Below are 19028 nucleotides of genomic sequence, written 5' to 3'. Positions count from 1 at the left end.
TTCCACCTCCTGGGCTCAGCTCCTGTTTCTCCAGGCTCAGGGCCACCAGCCGGAGTGTTCCCATCCCTTCCCGTTCACCCTGTCCGGGGGGGGTTTGGTTCCCCCCACCTTCAAATACACACTCTGCCCCTTGGGTCACCCCAGTGTCCCCATCACCAGCCCAGGGTCCCCAAACCGGTGCCACTGGCACTCCCCATCCCGTGGCCGCATCCAGCCGGTGTTCCTCCCCAGCACCTCTCCCCCAGTTCGGATCAGCGAAGGGGCAGGTTGGCGGCAGGGAGCGGTGACCCCCAGCGTGTCCCCGTCCCCAGGGTGCCAAGTCCCGCAGCTGCCTCGGGATGCCCTCAGCATCCAAAGGACCCTGGTGCAGAGCAATGAAGATGTTGAGGCCATGCGTGGGATAGGGAGAAGGTCAGGGTAACAAAAATAAGGGTTCCCGCTCCTCAGCAGTGTCTGCTGGAGCTTTTTGCTGGGTTTAATGAGCTGGGAAGGGAAAACAGAAACATTTAAGAAGACTTTTAAAATCAAACCCCTATTTACTGAAAATGGCTTTAGAAACCAGAGCAGCATGAGTTTTCATTTCTTTTTCTCCCCCCCCCCCCCATTAAACCCCTCATTTTCCCCTTTTCTCTACCTGCTTCCCACCCACTACCTGGCCCCTTTTCAGCCTTCACTCCCCACCCCTTCTCCTCCTCGGGCTCGTGGCTTGGAGGAGGCCGCAGGATGAGTCCCAGCTGCCCGGGGCTGAGCTTCCCCCACAGCCATGAGCGAGTGGCCGCGCTGCTTAATCCCAGGGAGGAATTTTAAGTCTCTCCAGCGGACTGTAAATATTTGGGCTACAGCTGACAAGGAAAATTTAAATGCTTTGAGAGGGAAAAAAAAAATCGCCCGGGATGAGACAGCGGGGGCAGATGGCTCAGGCTGCTCCTAAACCCCCTGGGACCTGCCATGGGGGTGTCCCAGCTCCCACCCCATCCCCTGCCCACAACAGGGACCTGCCCGCACAGCCCTGGTCTGGCCGGAGAGGACCAGTCCCTGCGGATCCCTATGGGTCCCCTGGGGATGCTCTGTTTTCCCAAAGCGGATGGTGGGGCGGGGGGACCCGCTGGAGGTGGCCGAGCCTTTTGTCCTGTCACTGGGCTCCACTGGGAAGATCCTGGCTCCATCCTCTTCCCCATCAGGTGTTTATAGCCATGGTGAGACCCCCGCCGAGCCTTCTCTGCTCCCCAGCTCCCTCAGGGTTTCCTCCTAGGAGAGATGCTCCAGCCCACCATCGTCATGGACTCCCTCCAGTATATCCACATCTCTCGTGGACTGGGGAGCCCATGGCTGAGCCCAGCACTCCAGATGTGGCCTCACCAGTGCTGAGCAGAGAGGAAGGGTCCCTTCCCTCGACCTGCTGACCACACTTTGCCTAATGAAGCTCCGAAGACCCTCACCCTTCCTTGCAGCAAGTTGTTGGCTCATGGTCAACCTGGTGTCCTCTCCTCCCGGGGTGCTTTCCAGTCGGGTGGCCGTTGCTTCATGGGGTTGTTCCTCCCCAGGGGCAGGACTTGGCACTTCTCCTCATTGAACGTCATGAGGTTCCTCTCTGACCTCTCCTCCATCCCTGCCACGTCCCTCTGGCATCTCCACCACTCCCAGCCCTGTGTCACCAGCAGCCTCCCAGCAGGTCCACCCCAACCCATCAGTGGCTTTCTCCCCAGTGCCAGGGGCCTGTGCAGTGCTGGGCAGGTTGGCGGCTCCATGCAGAGGGCTGGGAGCTTGGGGGACCAGTTACACCCCGGGAATGGTCGTACTGGATCAGACCAAAGCTCCAGCTGGCTCAGCATCGTGTCTTCCTGACGGGAAGCACTGGAGGAAGAGGAGGATGGAGGGATGCCTCCAACCCCTCCAGCTGCATCCCAGGGGCAGGAGGGAAGGGTTCAACAGAGGCACCGAATGCCGGGGAAGCACCCAGCCCCCCGACACTTCCACATCCCCATGGGTGCACCCTCGGGCAGGGCGAAAGCTGCTGCTCGGATGAGCCGCTCTCTCCATCAGCTGCTGCCGAGACAGATCTGCTCTTTGCAGGCTTAGCTTTATTAGATTAGGCGGCGGCTCTCACCTGGGTTTGGACGCAGAGGGTTTTATCCACTTAAAGGCAGGAGAGCAGCCCAGAGCTCTGCTGGTGGCCCCAGCCATGGAGATGGCATGTCCCCGTCCATCCCGGCGCATCCTGGCCATCAGCGATGCCCAAATCCCCTTGGAGGTTTGGACCCAGATGCCCAACACCGTTTGAGGTGCCCCCGGCTCTCCTCTTTGTGCATCTCCCCTCCGTGCCTCAGTTTCCCCACGCAGTGCGAGACAGGGGGGCTCAGCCCTGTCCCCCCTGGGTCACACGGTAGATCGCAGCTGCTCGCAATCGTTGGACGCTTCTTGGCTGTTGCAGGGAGCAGAGGGAGGTCCCAGCCTGAGGGAAGGCTGCAGAGATGCTGCTATGGGCAAGAACAGGAGGGATAGAGCTCTGCTGGTTTTTGGGGGGGTCCCATGGGAAAAGCTGCTGCAAGACCCCCTCCAGCCTTGCAGTAGTGGGTGATGGTGGGAGGGAAGAGGTCGGGGAGCCCCGAGGGGTTCTGCCCTACCCAGCACCCCAAAACCCATCTCCCACTGACCCCACCGAAGGATGCTGCAGCCCCGGCAGAGCTCAAAGCTGAGCCTCTCCTCTCTCTCGTCCATGGGAAAAGTCAGGAGAGGGGCAGAGGCTTATCCTGAGGAAATTCTTACACTTCCCGGTCACCGCAGAGCAAAGGCGATGGGGCATGGAGCCACGGCGCGGGGAGGTCCCAGGGGATCGGGACCCTCTGCTCCCAGTCCCTCATCCTCACCCAGCACCCAAGGGAAGGAGCCGAGGTAGTGCCGAAGTTTGAACCAGCCTTTATTTCTCTCTCTAAGGAAAGTAACTCAGCGGTACAAATATGCTTTGGCATGAGAACCAGAGAAACCTTGCCGGGGGGAGTGTGGCTCCCCACGGGTGCCCTAGGATGAGAAAGATGCAGAGAGCAAAAAGAAATTCCCCGGAGTCGTCAACAGTGTCCCCCCAAGACTCCTTTCTGATAGATATTTATAGATTTCTATAGATATGATGATAGTGTCATTTATAATAAATATCCTCTCTGGTATCTAACAGTATGTACAGGTCATCAAGTATTAGAAATACATTGTTTTTCTTCTGTTAAAAGGTGAGAAAAGACACAGGTGGGTTGGGTGCCCCAGCTGTCCCCAAAGTCCCCCTGGCACCCCTGGGGCTCAAAGAGGGACCGGTGCCCGTCACGGTGTCCCCCGGTGTCCCCGCTGGCGGGGGGACAGCCTGTGCTTTGGGTGCTGGCAGGGGGGAGCGCAGTCCTGGGGGTGAGGGGGGTGCTCCCCGTGGGGCTGGGGGCTGCCCCGTGCATGGAGGGGGGCAAGGAAAGAAGTTTTTTGCCCCCCTCTTGCCGTGTCGGGGTGGCTGTGCCGGAGATGACCCCCGGGATGTTCTGGGTCTCAGAGAGGGGAAGCCCCAGGAGCATCCCCTGCTCTGGGCTCAAGGTGTCGGGGTGAGATGGGGTGCGGGTGGAAAGGGGACCGCTTCAACCCGGGGGTGTGAAGGAGAAGAAGGGTGGAAAAAGTCTTATAATGCCCCAGGTTGTCCCCTAAAAAAGCTCCCCGAGGGTAATGGCTCCGGCCCCAGAGCTGCCACAGGGGAGGATGGAGATGGGGGTCCCATGGGACTGCGCTGCCGCTGCCCGTCCGTCCTACTTCCCGGGGATGGCTCGCCATCAGGAATATCCCAGGGATGCCCAGGTTTGCCCATCTAAAGAGGGTTAAAATAACCCCGTAAAGCTCTCAGAGGGTTGCCCACCGAGTTGCGGCAGGCATTTTCGGCAGCCTACGTGACTCACGGCTTGTTTTCTCGGCCGCAGGGGCAGGCTGATGTGCGCAGTGATCGAAAAAGCTCCGTCTAAGCCCCTCTTAGCCTGATTTGCCCGTTGATGCGTGCTCGCCTTCGCCACGGCATCCCTCACCGCCCGGAGACCTGCCTTCCCCGGGGCAGCCCCGCGGCCAGAGAAGGCAGAGGATGGAGGGGACGGGACCTCGCTGCTGCCCACGGTCGCTGCCAGGAGCCCCACGTCCTCCTCTCCCCACGTCCCACGAGGCCTCTGGTGCACACACGGTCACGCGTCCGGCTCATGGCCATGCCGTGGGGCTGCCCCGGGGCCGTGGGGGTCCCCGGCCGCTTGCACAGAGGTATCACGGTGGGAGGTGCAGGCATATCCCCCACCCCATCAGGTTAGAACACTCTCCAGCTCTTCAAATTTCACATTTTTGAGGAGTGGTTTTGCAAAATAAAATAAAATAAAATTAATTTAAATTAAAATAAAATAAAACCAGCAGCTCCCTTCTTCCCGCTTCAAAGAGGACCGGGGCAGCCTCGCCGCTGCTCCCGCATCCCTCCCGAGTCCCGGCAGAGGAGCACAGCCCCCGGTTCCCCCGGGGGTCCCAGTCCGCTGCCTCCCCCTCCGCAGCCCGAACCCGGGGCAGTTTCCTCCTGCCGTGACCAAGAAAGTTCCTTGGCCACGGGGCCAAGGCGGCGGGGGGGTCCGGGTGGGGATGGAGAGGGGCTACACGGAGCTGCGGCGCTTCATGAGCCCCTGGAAAGCCGCCAGGCTGTGGAGGCCGGTGGAGACGGAGCTGATGGCCGACCGGCGGGTGTTGCAGAAGCATCTGTTGGAGGGGGTCTCCGGACAGCGGCCGGGCGAGGAGTGGCTCTGCTCCACGCAGGTGTCCGAGGTGGAGAGGTCCCTGGGGATGATCATGGGGATGGAGTACTGCAGCTTCTCCCGGCTCTTGTACCACAGGCACGAGCACATGGACTGGAAGTGGAGAACCTCGGCGTAGACGTTCCGAAAGCCGCCCCCGCCGCTTCCCACCGCCGCCGGCGCGGCCGAGGCGGCGTCCGCGGCGTGGATGCTGCTGGCTTGCCCGTTGCGGGTGAGCAGCGCCCGGTGCTCGGCATCCCGCTTCTCGTCCTCGGCGTTCATGGTCATGAAACGCAGCACCACCAGGTTGAGGAAAGCCCCGATGACCGTCAGCCCCGTCAGGATGTAGACGAAGCTGAAGGCCACGTACTGTGGCTTGTTCTGGAGGGCTTCGTCCTTCTGCAGGGCCACGTAGTCCCCGAAGCCGATGGTGGTGAGGGTGATGAAGCAGTAGTAGTAGGCGTGGAAGAAGCTCCAGTGCTCGTAGTAGGAGAAGGCGGCTGCCCCGATGCAGAGGGTGCTGATGCAGGAGAAGAACCCGATGGTGACCATGTTGGCCATGGAGACCTCCGCGCGCCTCATGCCAAGGCACTTCTTGATGCGGTGGAGGAGGTACCTGACGAAGGTGTTGATCCTCTCGCCCAAGCTCTGGAACATGACGAGGGTGAGGGGGATCCCCAGCAGGGCATAGACCATGCAGAAGACCTTCCCCCCGTCCGTGCTGGGGGCTGCATGGCCGTAACCTGGGGAGCAAAGCCACAGAGCGGGATCAGCTTGGTGGTCTGAGGGGGGTGCGAGGTGTGCACCGCCTCAAACCGCTTCCCCGTCTGAGTTGTTGGTGGTGAACCCCAACCCTGACCAGCGCCATCCTCACCCCAAGGCACAAGGAGGGACCACGGATGGCTGGGCAGGCTGGGGGGGATAATGGGATCTCCAGATGGAAATGAAGGGGAGGGAGCTGGCGAAGGGGGAAAGCCCTCAGCTCGTGGGGAAAGGAGCTGGGGGGCTGGCAGAGGGTGATGGATGAGGTGCTGCATCTCTGGGTTGGGGTGGGGGCAGCCGGGGGATGCTTGGATGGACCCTGGCTGGGGTGGGGGGAACATTCCCCAGCCTTGGGGTTTTGGAGATTGCTCTTCCCTGAAATATCCATCCTGGGATGAACCATCTCAAAGCAGCCAGGTGGAAAAGCGCAGGAGATGGGGAAAATAGGGATTTTTAAGGACTCAAGAGATGAGGGCGGCTGGCTCTCCTCTCTCACCCCAGCCCCGCATCCCCATGTCCCCCTGCCTGCCAGCTTGGGGCTGCCACGGGAGCTGGAGGAGCATCCGTGCCCAGCCCTGGAGGGCCCATCTGGGTCTCAATTAATCTCCTGTCTGCACAAAACCCATGCAGATAGGACTTATTCTGCCTCTGCGCTGGCAGATCATTCATCCCTAATGGATCCTGGGCGCCTGCAGCTGGGCAGGGGCAGCTGAGCCTGGGGGATGTGTGGGTGCCGAGCCAGGGTGCCCCAGGGAGATGTGCAGTGCCCCTGCGCTGCCAGGGGTGCCCGGGCAGCCAGGCACCAGCCGATCCCCTTCCTGTTCCCTTCCTCTGTCCCTTTCCTTTCTCTTTTTTCCTTTTCCTTTCCCTTCATTTCTCCTTTCTGTTTTCCTTTCCCTTTCCCTCTTTCTCTCCCTCTCCCTCTCTCCATTTCCCTCTCCCTCTCCATTTCCCTCTCCCTCCTTTCTCTTTTTTCCTTTCCCTTTCCCTTCTTGTTTTTCCTTTTCCTTTCCCATTCTCTTTTTTCCTTTTGCTTTTCCTTTTCCCTTTTCTCCTTTCCCTTTCCCCTTTTCTCCTTTCCCTTTCCCTTCCTTTCTCTTTTTTCCTTTCCCTTCCCTTTCTCTTTGTACCTTTCCCCTTGCCTTTCCTTTTCCTTTTCCCTTCCCCTTTCCTTTTCCCTTCTTCCCCTTCCCCTTCCCTTTCCCCCTCACCAACACCGCACGCCATCGACAAGTGTCGGGGCGAGGGCTTCACCTCCGATGCCCGGAGCCAGCAGGCTGGGGCCCCAGGAGCAGGCAGGGGCAGCGGGCAGGGGCAGCGGGCAGCGGGCAGGCAGGAGCACTGCTGGGGTCCGGGGGGCTGCGGCCGCAGCTCACCGACCGCTCAGACCCCAGAGGGGCTCAAAACCGCTTCCCTCGGACTCCGAGCGTGTTTGGGACAGGGCTGGGGGTGCCGGCACAAGCACACCCACCGCAGCACCCGCTTCTCCAAGGCCTGTCCCAGCAATTAAGCCAGAGCCAGCACCCACGGCCACGCGACGCCGCAGCAGCCCCCCAGCCCGTGGGAACGGCGGAGGGGAGCTCGCCCTGCCCCGGCTCTGTTTAATCCTGGCTCGGCGGACGCAGGCGACATCCCTCACTGTCACCCTCGCCGGCAGCCTCGGGAGGCCAAGGATTAAGCCAGGCCGGAGCGAGGCAAAAACAAGGATCGTCAGATCTCTGCCCAAGCCGCCTCCGAGGAGCTGGTGTGACCTCTCCCAGCCACCAGTGCCGCCGGCTTGGGCTGCGGCCGTGGGAGCCGGAGAGCATCGCCGGAGAGCATCGCCGGAGAGCATCACTGCTCTCATCAGTGCCAGGTGCCCGCCTGTCCCTTCCCTTGCTGATGGAAAAGGGGGCTGCTGCTTGCTGCCCCCTCCCCAGCCGCAGAAGGGACACCGAGGCAATGCCATGCCACCCGGGTGGCCACCGGGTCCCGCAGCAGAGCTGGGCAACGCATTTCAAACCGGGGTCACATCCCACTGGCCTCAGGGCAGGCACCGAGCCCTCACCCTGCCCGTCTGCCTGCCCCTGCCCTTCATCTCCTGCCGGACACCCTCCCAACAGCCCAAATCTCCCCATCCCTCGTGCATCAGCCGGTCGGGGACGGGGTTTTAGGACACAAGCCTTGAGCAGTGCCCACAGGCCCCGTCCCTGCCGACAGCCTGGCCGAGCATCCTGCTGCCCGCTCCTGCCTGCCCCGCACCACTGCAGCCTCCCGTAGCTATATTTAGCCCCATTTCCCCAGGGAAGGGAGTTTATGAGCTCTCGCAGTGTGTCCAAGCGTCCGTCAATCTGCCAGCCCCCCCTTTCCCGGCTTTAGCGGGCACTGCCTGATCTCCAGCACGTTTGAGGACGGGGGGAAGGTCGTCGGGATGTGAAATTCGGCCAGCGGGGAGAGGGAGACGCCAGGAGGGTGGCAGAGAGGGTGAACCCCCAAACCTCTCTCGTACCTGCGGTTTCATCCACCGCGGCAAGGAAACGCGTTGGAGAGGAGGGCTCGGCTCCCGAGGATGCGGCAAAGTCCTGGCAGCTGCCAGGCTCAACGGTGGCTCCGCTCGCCCTGGCACGTCTGATTTGGGGCACGTCCCGGCTCGGCAAGGCTGCCGGGCACAGGCAGCGAGGCTCCCCGCCATGCTCCTGCCCTCCCTGCAGAAGGGGTTCAGCATCCCCGCTCCTCTCCATCTCCTGCCCCCCTCCAGCAGCCCCCCCAAACCTCCCCGCCGGGTGGGTACTCCTCAAAGGGGTGTCCCAGGAGGGATGCTGCCAAGGGAGGGCACGGTCAGGGTGCTCTGGGCTCCCGCTCAGGGTGCTGCAAGCAGGCAAAGGAGCACAGCGTGTGTCCCCTGGGAGAAAATATGACATGTCCCTGAGGAACGCAGCCGGCTCGTCTCCTTTTTAGGGCTGCGGAGGAGCAGGGGCAGATCTGGCCGGGGCTGCGGGGAGCAGGTGCAGGTCTCGGCTGGCCCCTGGCCCGGAGCAAATCCCAGGCTGTCGGAGCGATGGATGGTGGGGATTAGCGGGGCAGCTGCTGGGGACGGGAGGAGGGGGGGAACATTGCAGAGCGGAGGTGTTACAAGGCTGGAAGGTGCAAAGGGCTGGGAAGGAAGGGAGAGGGTCCCCGGGAGGTGGTACTGCGTGCTGAAGGGGTATGGGAGGGGGCTGAGCCCTCCAGGGAGGGGGTGCAAGGGAGCGGGGGTATGAAGCAGTCAAGAAACCAGCTCCCTGCTTTACAAAATCACTGCAGGAAAGCAGGCGCTGGCAGCGAGCGAGGGCTGGTGGCCACAAGCCCTCGCCCACGCCAGGACACCTCCGTGCCCAGGCGGGAGCCCTGCATCCTGCAGCCAGAGCCATCACGCTCCTCTTCCCCCGGTTCAGCGGTGGGGGATGCTCCCGGGGTCCCTGCTGGGCACGGGGTGGGTCTGTCCTTGCACCCACCCTCACCCCCCCCCCCCATAACCTGGGTGTCTGCTGGGTGGACGCGTGGCTGGTGTCCCCCTTCCTTAGCCAGCGCGGCTGCCACCTCTTGCCATTGCCACAGCCTGGCCCCTGCAGAGGGAGGCCAGAGCCCTTCACCGTGGTCTCTGACCTGCTGCAGCTTTCACTGTCCATTGCCGGGCTGCGAGGCTGCAGGAGCGATGAGGGATGGTGGGGAATGTTCAGGCATCCCGGCTGATGGGGGATCTACCAAAGCATTAACCACTCGGGGGGTCTCCAGTGCTTTGGAGCAGCCCCAGTTTCTGTCCCAGCCTGGAGGGAAGACAACTCTGGTCCTTCCAAGTCTGGGACAAACCCAACTCTGGTCCTTCCAAGCCTGGTTTCACGCAACCATGAAACCCCACAGCCTGCGGAGCGCTGCCTCCCTTCTCACCCTGCTTCCTGGCAGGTTTAGCAGCAGCCACCAAGGTCGGTACGTTCCTGTGCATTTTGGGGAGAAAGGAATAACCCAACTGCATCTGTAGACCCTGGAGGATCCACGGTCAGGAGAGCCCCAGGGATGCTTCGGTGGAGGAAAAGCCTCATCTTCTGGAGGTGTCACCCCCCACCATGAAGACCACCCTCCCCAAGCAGACCCCACGCTTGCTGCTGGCTGGCACGGCGGTGAACACGCGACGACCCCACGCTCCCAAAGCACTTTAGCACTCAAAAGCGACCAATGCACAAAGCACTCAGCGCTGAGCCCCCCGAGTCCCTGCCCCAGGCACCCCCTTCTCCTGGAGAAACCCTTGGGGGTCCCCCAGGGATGGAGGCAGTGAGTGGGTATCCCTTGGGGTGCAGCATGCCCTGGGCAGCAGCCTTCGCCTCCTCCTCGTGTCAGCCCTGCAGCCAGCCCTGCATCCCCCCGCCCCATCACTTCCAGTAAGGACCAGCATCCCGCTCAGCGTGTAACGGGCGCCTGTTTCCCGATGTATCCCCTGGGTGACGCAAGCTCGGCCGAGGTACAAACGGCACCCGCGCAGTGCCAAGCTCTCTCCAGCACCCGCAGCCAAGAACAACCTGGTTCTGTGCCCAGTCCTGCCAGTTAACCAGTGCCGGGGCTGAGCGTGGGGACCCCAGCTGTCCCCCAGGCCGGGGATGGAGACCCAGGCGATGCGGCCGGTACACGGGGTGCCCCTCAGCGCTGCCTGGGAGATGCCCCGTCTTTGCAGGGCGAGCAAACAAGCAGGCAGAGAGCGGCTGGGAAAGGCAGCATGTGGCAGCGGCAGCAGCGCTGCCAGCCTGCCCTGAGCAAACACGGCCCTGGCACGAAGGGGCACGGCGCTGCCTGTGCTGCGTGGGGACACGCGTGTCCTGCAACGCCTCTGTCCCCCGCCGGACAGGGGTTGAGGACAGCGGGAAGGGGCTCGTCCTGCCCGGGGACACCTCCTGGGCAGGGCAGGGTGAGAGGCGGCCGGAGCAGAGGGACAGGACCCGGGCAGCAGCATCCTGTGGCTGGGCTGAAATTGGGCAGTGCAGAGAGGGAGCGAGCCCTGGGACCCACAGCACCCAGGCTGCTGCTGTGCCAGCTGGGTCCTGGACCCACAGCAGGGACTGTCCTCACTGTGCCTGCACCAGGGCAGGTGACAGGGCAGCCAGCTTGCCATCCTCTCACCCTGCCATCCATCCATCCATCCATTCATCCATTCATCCATCCATCCATCCATCCATGCATCCTTCCTACCATCCATCCATGCACCCACCCACCCATCTGTCCTTCCATCTATCCATTCATCCATCCACCCATCCATACTCCCACCCATCCAACCTTCCATCCACCCACCCATTTGTCCATCCACCCACCCATTTGTCCGTCCATCCATCCATCCATCCATCCATCCATCCACCCACCCATCCTTCTATCCATCTACCCATCCTTCCTTCCTTCCTTCCATCCACCCACCCACCAACGATCTCTGCCCACCCACCTCTCCTCCTGCCCCCCTCTCTCCCTGTCCACCCTCACCCCCATCGCCCCACTCTCACCCCCCTACCCCCCCGCTGCACTCAGCCTCCCTCCTGCCCCAGCCCTGCAGCACTGGGGGCTGCCCTGGGTGGGGGTGTCACATTGGAGAGGGGGTGGCAGGCCTGGCTGGGGGCTTGTACCTCTGTAGGATGGAAGGGACCCCAGGATTGGAGCCCCCTCCAGGACACCATCTCCCCAGCAGGATGGGGGCTAGACCTTCAGGTCCCCCAAAATCACAGCAGCGGGGTAACCCCCCCAGTAGCCCTTCCTATCCTCTTCACCAGCGTCTGTGCCCCTGCCCCCCCCGGTCCCCGCATCACCGTGACCCCTTCCCCCCACATTTATCCTACACACTTGGGGGGGTCTCACCCCCCAAAGGGGCTTGGAGCCACCCCTGACCCGGCTCCCACCGCAGGGAGGGGGCAGAGCAGGACGGTTTGGGGGGTGCAGCTGGTGCCTGTCCCCCCCCAGGCGTCGCTCCCTGCAGGCGGGGGCCGGACTCTGCCGTAGCGGGGAGGGGGGGTCAGGATGGTGTCATGGAAAATCCCGGCGCCGGCCAAGCGCCCTGTTTGCGCCGAAACTGGCAATTTTTCCCTCAGTCCTGGGGCTCCGCCAGGCCCCTTCCTGGCCCCTCCGTGTCCCCCCCCTGTTCCATCCCTCCCCTTCTCCTGCAAAAGGGGGGTGCAGCCAGGTCCCCCCAGCTGCCCTTAGGGGCCCTGCAGCAGGAGGGGGGTACTCTTGCTGCTGGTGGTCAAGGCGGGATACCCCGGTGATGGGCACGGCTGGATGCTGACGAACACCCGGACACGGGAGGCTGGTCTTGCTGGTTGAGGGTTTTTTTTTTTTTTGGGGGGGGGGGGCTGCCCTGCATACATCGGCTCAAACCGCTGGGCAGAGGGACCCTGGCCCAGGCAGTGAGACCCCCCCCTCACCCCCTGCAGCACCCAGGGGCCACCTCCCACGCTTGCAGGAGGTCCTGAGCCCCCCCGAGGGTGACACAGACCCCAGCCTCCTGCAAGACTCAGACCCCAAAGGACCCCTCGACGCTGCCCTGCCTCTCCCCACCCCATCTACAAACGCACCCCTCTGCTATCCCCCCCTACCCCGAGTCCCAGCGGGATGGGGATGGGGTCCAAGCGCGGGAATCATCTCCCTGGGGAGTTACGGCCGGTCCGGTCACCCCAGCCCCTAAAGCCCCTGAGCCCTTGATGGCTCTCGCTGCAAAGCTCCTTACGCCAGGGATGCTTCCTTCCCTGCCGCCCTCTCCTCGGCCAAATCCCCCCGCATTCCCCCGGGAGGCAGGTGGGTGCCATGTGCTGCTCCTCCTTTACAGAAAATGGGGGTTTTCTCCACCATTTTTTAGCTCAGGCCTTCGCAGGGCAGAGCCGGAGGCTGGCAGAGAGGGGGCTGCCCCATCGTTCAGCCCCGGCCCTCCCCGGGGCGCTTCACCCAGGGTCTCCCCTTGGAAAAGCAGGATGCGGCTCTTTCCTCCCAGCGCTCTGCTTAGTTTGGGTAGTGGCAAGGTGTGGAAGGGTGTGCACCAGCACCCAGCACCGTGCACCAGCACCATGCGCCAGCGTGCAGCACTGTGCAACAGCACCCAGCACCGTGCACCAGCACCATGCGCCAGTGCTCAGCAACAGGCACCAGCACCCAGAACCGTGCACCAGCTCCCAGCACTGTGCAAAAGCACCCAGCACGATGCAACAGCACCACGCACTGTGCACCAGTGCCCAGAACAGTGCAACAGCACCCTGCACCAGCGTCCAGCACCGTGCACGCAGCACTGTGCAACAGTGCCCAGCACCACGCACCAGTAACATGCCGCAGTGCCCAGCGCCACGCACCAGTGCTCAGCACCATATGCAGTGCCATGCACTGTGCACCGTGCCACGCGCCAAGCACTGTGCCACGCACCAAGCGCCGTGCGCTAGCACCGTGCGCAGTGCCACGCGCCGTGCGCCAGCGCTCAGCACCGCTTGCAGCACCAGTGGGGCCCTTCTGCCCCACGGCCGCTCTCCTTCACCCCTCTCTGCAGGCAGACAGGCGAGACCCCCGCCCCGCCAGCACGCTCCGCTCTTGCTCCTTCAATTAACCCTCCTGGCTGTGATTTATCCAAGGTGGCGGTGCCTGCTATAAATCCCGCGCCGCAGTCACTTCAGCCTGAGAGCTGCCTGATAAATATTTAAGCCGGCTCATAAATCACACGCCGGCAGAGCGGGGCTCTCCCGCAGCTCCAGCTGGGGTCCGGCCTCTTGGCATTAGACCTGGCAGCGCCGAGTCTGAGTGACCAGCCCTGGGGCTTGGTAATTGGGAAAAAACCCACCTCAAACCCAAAGAAATTGTTGGGGTTTTTTTTCACCCTGGTCCTGCGTGATGAACCCCCCCCTCGCCTCGGAGCATCTCTGCCCCAGCACGTGGTGTTTATGTCTTGCTCTGAGTCAGGCTTTGCTGGCGAGTTTAATGAGGCATCAGCTGGGAGAGGCCGAGCAGGGGACAGTGAAGGAGCCGGTATTAATTGCTGTTATCGCTCCGGGATAGAGAGGAACAGGGAATTTATAGCCTGGGTGGGAGGGGGGAGCGGGATGGGGGAGGGATGCTCGCGGAGGGGCAGCGCTCCTGCCAGCAGGGCTGAGCCCCCGGTTTGGAGGGTCCTTGGGCTGAATCCTGTGGGAGAGGACATGCACGATACCTCCATGCCACAGGTTTGCTGGAGCCTCCCTGGGAAGAGGCTCTGCCTCCTCGGCAAAGGTGCTGAGCCCCAGCCGAGCAGACCGCTGGGGCAGCAGGCTGCAACTGCCACCCCTAAAACACACACCGCTGCTGGGAAGGGCTCAGGGATGGCTCCGGTCTCAGCCACGTACACGCCATCTCCCCATTCACCCTCTTTGTGCTTATTCCCTGATCAGTGGCAGAGGTGCATATGCCCTCATTAGGTTTCAGAGTGAACAGCCCAACCAGCAATCCCAGCATACCACAAGCAAAGGTGTCAGGGGATGGCCTGATGTCTAACTGGAGAGGGAAGGGAAGCGGTCCTGACCTCCCAGCACTGCTCTCTGCCAGCTCCTGCAGCTCAGCAGCACGGCTGGGCTACTCAAACCCCCACAGCGACCGAGGAGCTGCCAGGCTGGACAGGGCTGCTCTCCTGGGGAAGCCCCACACATTCCCAGGGCTTGAAAGGGGTGAGATGCTGCCTGTCTCTCCCCACTGCCTGGGCATCACCTCCCATCAGGGCTGAGGGGAGAGGAATCCCAGCCCTGGAACAGAGTGGTACAGTTTTTCCCTCCGGCACGTTAACTCGGAAACCTATCAAAGGCATGTTTGTAAGTGCCAACACTAATTTCCACTGCTATCTTTTTTAGCAGTCACGGCTAGTGCAGAATGGGAACAGAAATGTCCAGAGGGGCTGGAGGGAGCGGGTGCCCCATCCCTGGCCTTCCCCCCCACCGACCAGCCGCATGGCAGCCCCAAAACTGCTGCAACCTCTTCCTTATCCCAGCGGTGACGGCTCCCGCGCCTTCCCTGAGATGTTTCCCTCTGCTGCACCCCCAAGGCCAGAGAATCAGGGGTCCTTCCCCTCCCACTGGTGCCAGTACCGGCAGGGTTGTGCCGGTACCACTGGCACCGGCGGTGGCTGGGGGTGCGTGTGCCGGGGGTGTCCCCAGGTCCTTCCCCCTTTATTGCTGGGCCAAGCCCACAGGCGTGAGCAGGGAAGGGATTCCCGCCGGGAGAGATGCTACGGACTGGGGACAGGCACGTTACCACTGGAGGAGGCAGCCTGGGCATGGGGGTGATGGGGTGACTGATGGGGAGACCACGTGCAGAAGAGGGTCGGTGGGGACTCGGTCTCAGCCCAGGGTCTTCTGGCCCGAGCAGGATCCCTGCTCCCTTAATAAACAAGTGGGGAGGGAGGAGGGCTGTAACAGATGGTGACACTGCGGTGGCATTCGTCACCTGCCCCGGCCCATATGGCCGCTCGCCTCTCCGCACACAGCGAGGTGTTTGTGGGGGGGCAGGGAGATGTGGTTTTTGGGAGCGATCCAGCGAGAACCATCACAGCCAGCCCCGGAGCATGGAGGCCCCTTGATGCGGGGACAGGGACCGAGGTGACAGGGGACATGTCCGGCTGATGCTGACATCCCGCGAGGGGACCCCGGGGGCGGCTCTGCCCGGCTGCAAGGGCAGCCACGCTCCATCCCTGCTCGCCCTGCAGCTCCCCTTGCCCCTGGCTTTGCAGGGAGGGGGCCAGAGGGTGATGACAAACCTAAATATCCCGGTCCCCGGTCCCCAGTCCCCCTTCGTGGTGCTTTGGGGGTCCCTGGGGGCTGGGGTAGCTTTTCAAGGTGGGGGGGGGGGGGCTGCACCCCACTAGCAGGGTGCAGGGCTCAGGGCAGCTTCGTGGAGGGAGGGGGACCTTTGGAGCAGTGCTGGGAGGGCAGCTTGCCTCTTGGCTCTTTTCCCAGAAAAAGGAAAAAAAAAAAAACCCAAACCCCAAAATGTAAGAGAAACTTTCCGAGTGGGACCTGTCACCCTCCCGGCTTTTCCTCCTTCCTGCTTTAAAGCCGGCCACAGCACCAGGATCTCAACCGGCACAGGAGCCCCAGCACCCCGATTGCCTCCTGAGCGCGGTGGGGAGCCCGGCTCTTTGCGGTCCCCGACTGCAAGTGGAGGGGCTGGTTGGCAATTTTCTGGAAGAATGCCTTTTTTTTCCCCACTGGAAAATCCCACTTCATGGGAATAATGGAATTTTCTTTCCTCTCTTGTGGCTTTAGCTGATTTTGCTCTCTTTGCCGGTGCACACTGGCCCCTGTCAGCAGCACCCAAGCTCCATTGCAACAGGCCAGCTAAAGCGCCTGCCTTCGAAATCATCAGATTTTGATAAAAACAGTATTGTCTTACATATTTATGTCCATGCCCCTTCCCCCTACACACCCTTAGGCATCACGGAGGCTGAAGCTGCCGGCAGAGAAGGGCTCGATGCCTGCAGAGCCGTAAAACCCAGTTTGGGGACATTGCCTCTGCATTTCCCTCCCACTCCGCTGCAGCTGGACACACATTTTTCGGGGCCGGGTGCCATCACCCCAACCCCAGAGGGGCCCCTGAGCTCGCACATCAAACCCAAACGAAGGTTTTAAGGTTTTTAACCCCCAGCCACAGCTGGCAGGGTGCTTTACTGGGGTGTAACGCCTGCATTGGGGCTCAGCCACGTTCAACCATCCCTCCTCCATCCCTCGTGGGGCTCCGGGCAGCGGCAGGCAGGGCAGGGCAGCCGGGTGTCCCGGGGGGGGGTGGGAGGCAGGGCAGGGGTCCCGACGCCTGCCCGCAGCCCGGTGCTGAGCCACGGCCTCTCGGGACCGTGAACACCGGCTTGGCTTTGTCTCCCTCCTCCATCACTGCAGCATCCTTTGTGTGGGCTGGCGAGACGCCGCTCGCTCCCGCTCGCCTCCCGCTCGCTCCTCTCCCCAGCCCCCCGCGCACCCCCTTGCCCGCTCCTCCTCCCTCTCACGTCAAACATAAGCTGCTTGTCTTCACTTTCAAAGCCTTTCCCAGCTGCTCCCGCCAGCCGGAGAGGCCAACCCCTGCCTCCGCTCAGCCCGCGGCCACTCCAACACCCGTTATCTCAGTCCTGGGAACCAACAGTCACCCCAACGCCCGCGTCTCAGCCCCAAAAAAACAACAGTTACCCTAAAATCCATGCCTCGGCTTCGAGAACCAACAGCCGCCCCAACACCCGCGTCTCAAGCCTGGTGCCCCACCAGCCCTCCCACCCTGCCAGCTCCCGCCGGCATCTCCCCGGGGCCGTGGTACCCACGGAGATGCTGGTCAGGGCCAGGCCGGCCACGTGCCATCCCGGTCCAGGCACCGGCTGTGCCCCGGACCCCCGGACCCTCGCGGTGGGCTGAGGATGGGGCAGTTTGGGGACCAAGGGGCAGTGGGGTCACCCCAGGAGCTGCGTCGAGGGGACCCGAAGGACAGACGGGTTGACGATGTGACCGGGTGAACGTACAGAGCAGTGGTCTGGAACTCAGAGGTGGATTCTGCAGCCCCCCCCCCCCAACCTCCCCAGTTTCTGCAGCCCCTCTCCCAAAGTGGGGGAGCACCCTGGGCACCCTGGGTGGGGTCGGGTCAGGGCAGGGAGACCACCCTGAGCACCGGGGCACAGCACCCACACCCCCCCTTGGTAGAGCCAGAGCATCTGTGCAAGCAGGGACGTACCCCCAGACCCCCCCGCCCGGGCTGGGGGTCCCACCAGGCTTTTGCCTGGGAAGGGCAGGAGATGGCTGCGAGGCAACCCTGTCCCCAGAGGACCTTCCTCCTCCTCCTCCTCCACCAGGGAAGGGGTCAGCTGAGGAAATCGCCTGTCCCACAGCCCCACTGTGACCCCCCCGCTGAGCATCCAAAGCCCCCACTGCCCTGCTGGACTCTGCACCCCCCCGGGAATGTCCCTGCAGGGCTGCAAAGGGGGTCCCAGCTCAGATCCCCCCCCTCCCCTCCCCCGGACACCCCCGAGCTGCAGAGGGGGTAGGAGTGGGGGTGAGGAGCCCCAGGTCCTTGTGGGGGGGTTCCTAAGGCTGGGGGATGTGCTGGTGGGGAGCCCAGAGGCTGCGGGGATGGGAGCAGGGGGGTACCTCGAGAGTAGGGAGACCAGAGACCACGGGGATGGGCAGGTCGCCGTTCCCCGAGGACGGGGGGCCGGGGCAGGAGGGGTCCCCGATGCCTCGGGGATGGGGGAGGTCCGGCGTTGGGGTGCGGGGCTGGCGAGCAGCCCCGATACCGCGGGGATGGGTGGAGGTCCGGGGCGGGGGGGGGGGAACTTTCCCAGGGCAGCCGGCCGGGTAGCCCTGACGCTACGGGGATGGGCGATTTCGGGAAGGTCCGGGCTGGGGTTTCCCGGTGGCGGAGGCGGGTAAGCCCGCCGCTGCGGGGGTGGGCGTTTTGGGGAGGGTGCTGGCGGGGCTTTCCCAGGGCCAGCGGGGGCTTGGCGGGCGGGTCGCCCCGATACCTCGGGGATGGGCGGGGATGCGGGCGGCGGAGGAGCCGGGCAGGCCGGTCGCTCCGATACCACGGGGACGGGCTGGGGGGGGGGGGGGGGGAGCCGGGCGAGCGTGTCGCCCCGACCCCGCGACGACGGGAAAAGTCGGCACGGGGGGACGACCGGGACCGATATCCCGCGGCCGGGAGACGGAGGGTGGTGTCCGGGGGTATCGGGGGGTACCTATGGTGGTGATGACGGTGATGGCGAAGTAGAAGGAGCCGGCGAATTTCCACTGGACGCCGGCCTTGTGGGGCTTGAGCTTGAGGACGACCCACTCGAGTTCGCGGTAGCTCTCGGCGCTGAGGTTGTACTTGCTCTTCAGCTCCTGGCTCTTGGCTTCCAGCCGCCGCCGTTCCGCCGTTTCCTCCTCCGACTCCAGCGCGTCGAAGACGGCGGCCCCCACCAGCAGGTAGGTGAAGGTACACATGATGAGCGCCAGCGTCCGCACGTTCTGCCGCTTCATGGTGCGGCGGGGGGCGGCGGCGGCGGCGGCGGCGGCGGGGGGGGCGTCTGGGGCATGGCGGCGGCGGCGGCGGCGGGCCCGGCTCCGGGGGGTTCGGCTCGGTTCGGCTCTGCGGGGCCGGAGGAGCGGGGAGGGCGGCGGAGGAGGGACGGGGGGGGGGGAGGGGGGGGCGAAAGGGGCGGAGCTGTTCTTCAGCACCAACCGCCCCGCTCACCGGACACCGGTACCCACCCCCCCCAAAAAAAAAATTAAAAATTATAATAATAAAAAAGGTTTGCGCGCAGCCGGGGCGGTCGCGGCGGGGAGAGCGCTCCCACGGGCGTTCGCACACGCGCTCGGGGTGGGGGGGGGGGGCGGTGTGGGCACACCCAGGTGCGCGCACGTGCACCCGCGTGCGACCCACCCCCCCCCCCGCGCTTGCACACGCGCGTGCAGGCACACGCATACGCACGCTCACGCCCGCGTGCACACGCGCACACACACCCACCCCCCGCCCGCCCACGCCCGCCCC

At 63.6% G+C, this 19028-nt stretch overlaps 1 protein-coding gene across 1 annotated transcript; it reads right to left on the bottom strand.

Annotated features, from left to right (window-relative positions):
- Positions 1-2904: 2904 nt before the first annotated feature.
- Positions 2905-18664, bottom strand: KCNK3 (potassium two pore domain channel subfamily K member 3). The gene is made up of 2 exons (XM_075049788.1): positions 18235-18664; positions 2905-5521 (listed from the first exon to the last, which is right to left on the bottom strand). Exons 1-2 carry the CDS (start codon positions 18515-18517, stop codon positions 4641-4643), a joined length of 1164 nt encoding a protein of 387 aa, XP_074905889.1. The 5' UTR covers positions 18518-18664; the 3' UTR covers positions 2905-4640.
- Positions 18665-19028: the final 364 nt, after the last annotated feature.

Source organism: Buteo buteo, chromosome 17 (genome assembly GCF_964188355.1).
Source record: "Buteo buteo chromosome 17, bButBut1.hap1.1, whole genome shotgun sequence".
NCBI lineage: Eukaryota > Metazoa > Chordata > Aves > Accipitriformes > Accipitridae > Buteo > Buteo buteo.
The sequence above is the reverse complement of the archived record's forward strand: the minus strand, read 5'-3'. Positions and strand labels throughout refer to the sequence as shown.

What these genes read in the sequence shown, in the direction of transcription:
- KCNK3 (XM_075049788.1), bottom strand. Translation starts at nt 18,517, where the DNA reads ATGAAGCGGCAGAACGTGCGGACGCTGGCGCTCATCATGTGTACCTTC. An exon ending in CACCGTCATCACCACCATAG is followed by an intron (nt 5,522 to 18,234) that starts GTACCCCCCGAT and finishes TTTGCTCCCCAG; the next exon opens with GTTACGGCCATGCAGCCCCC.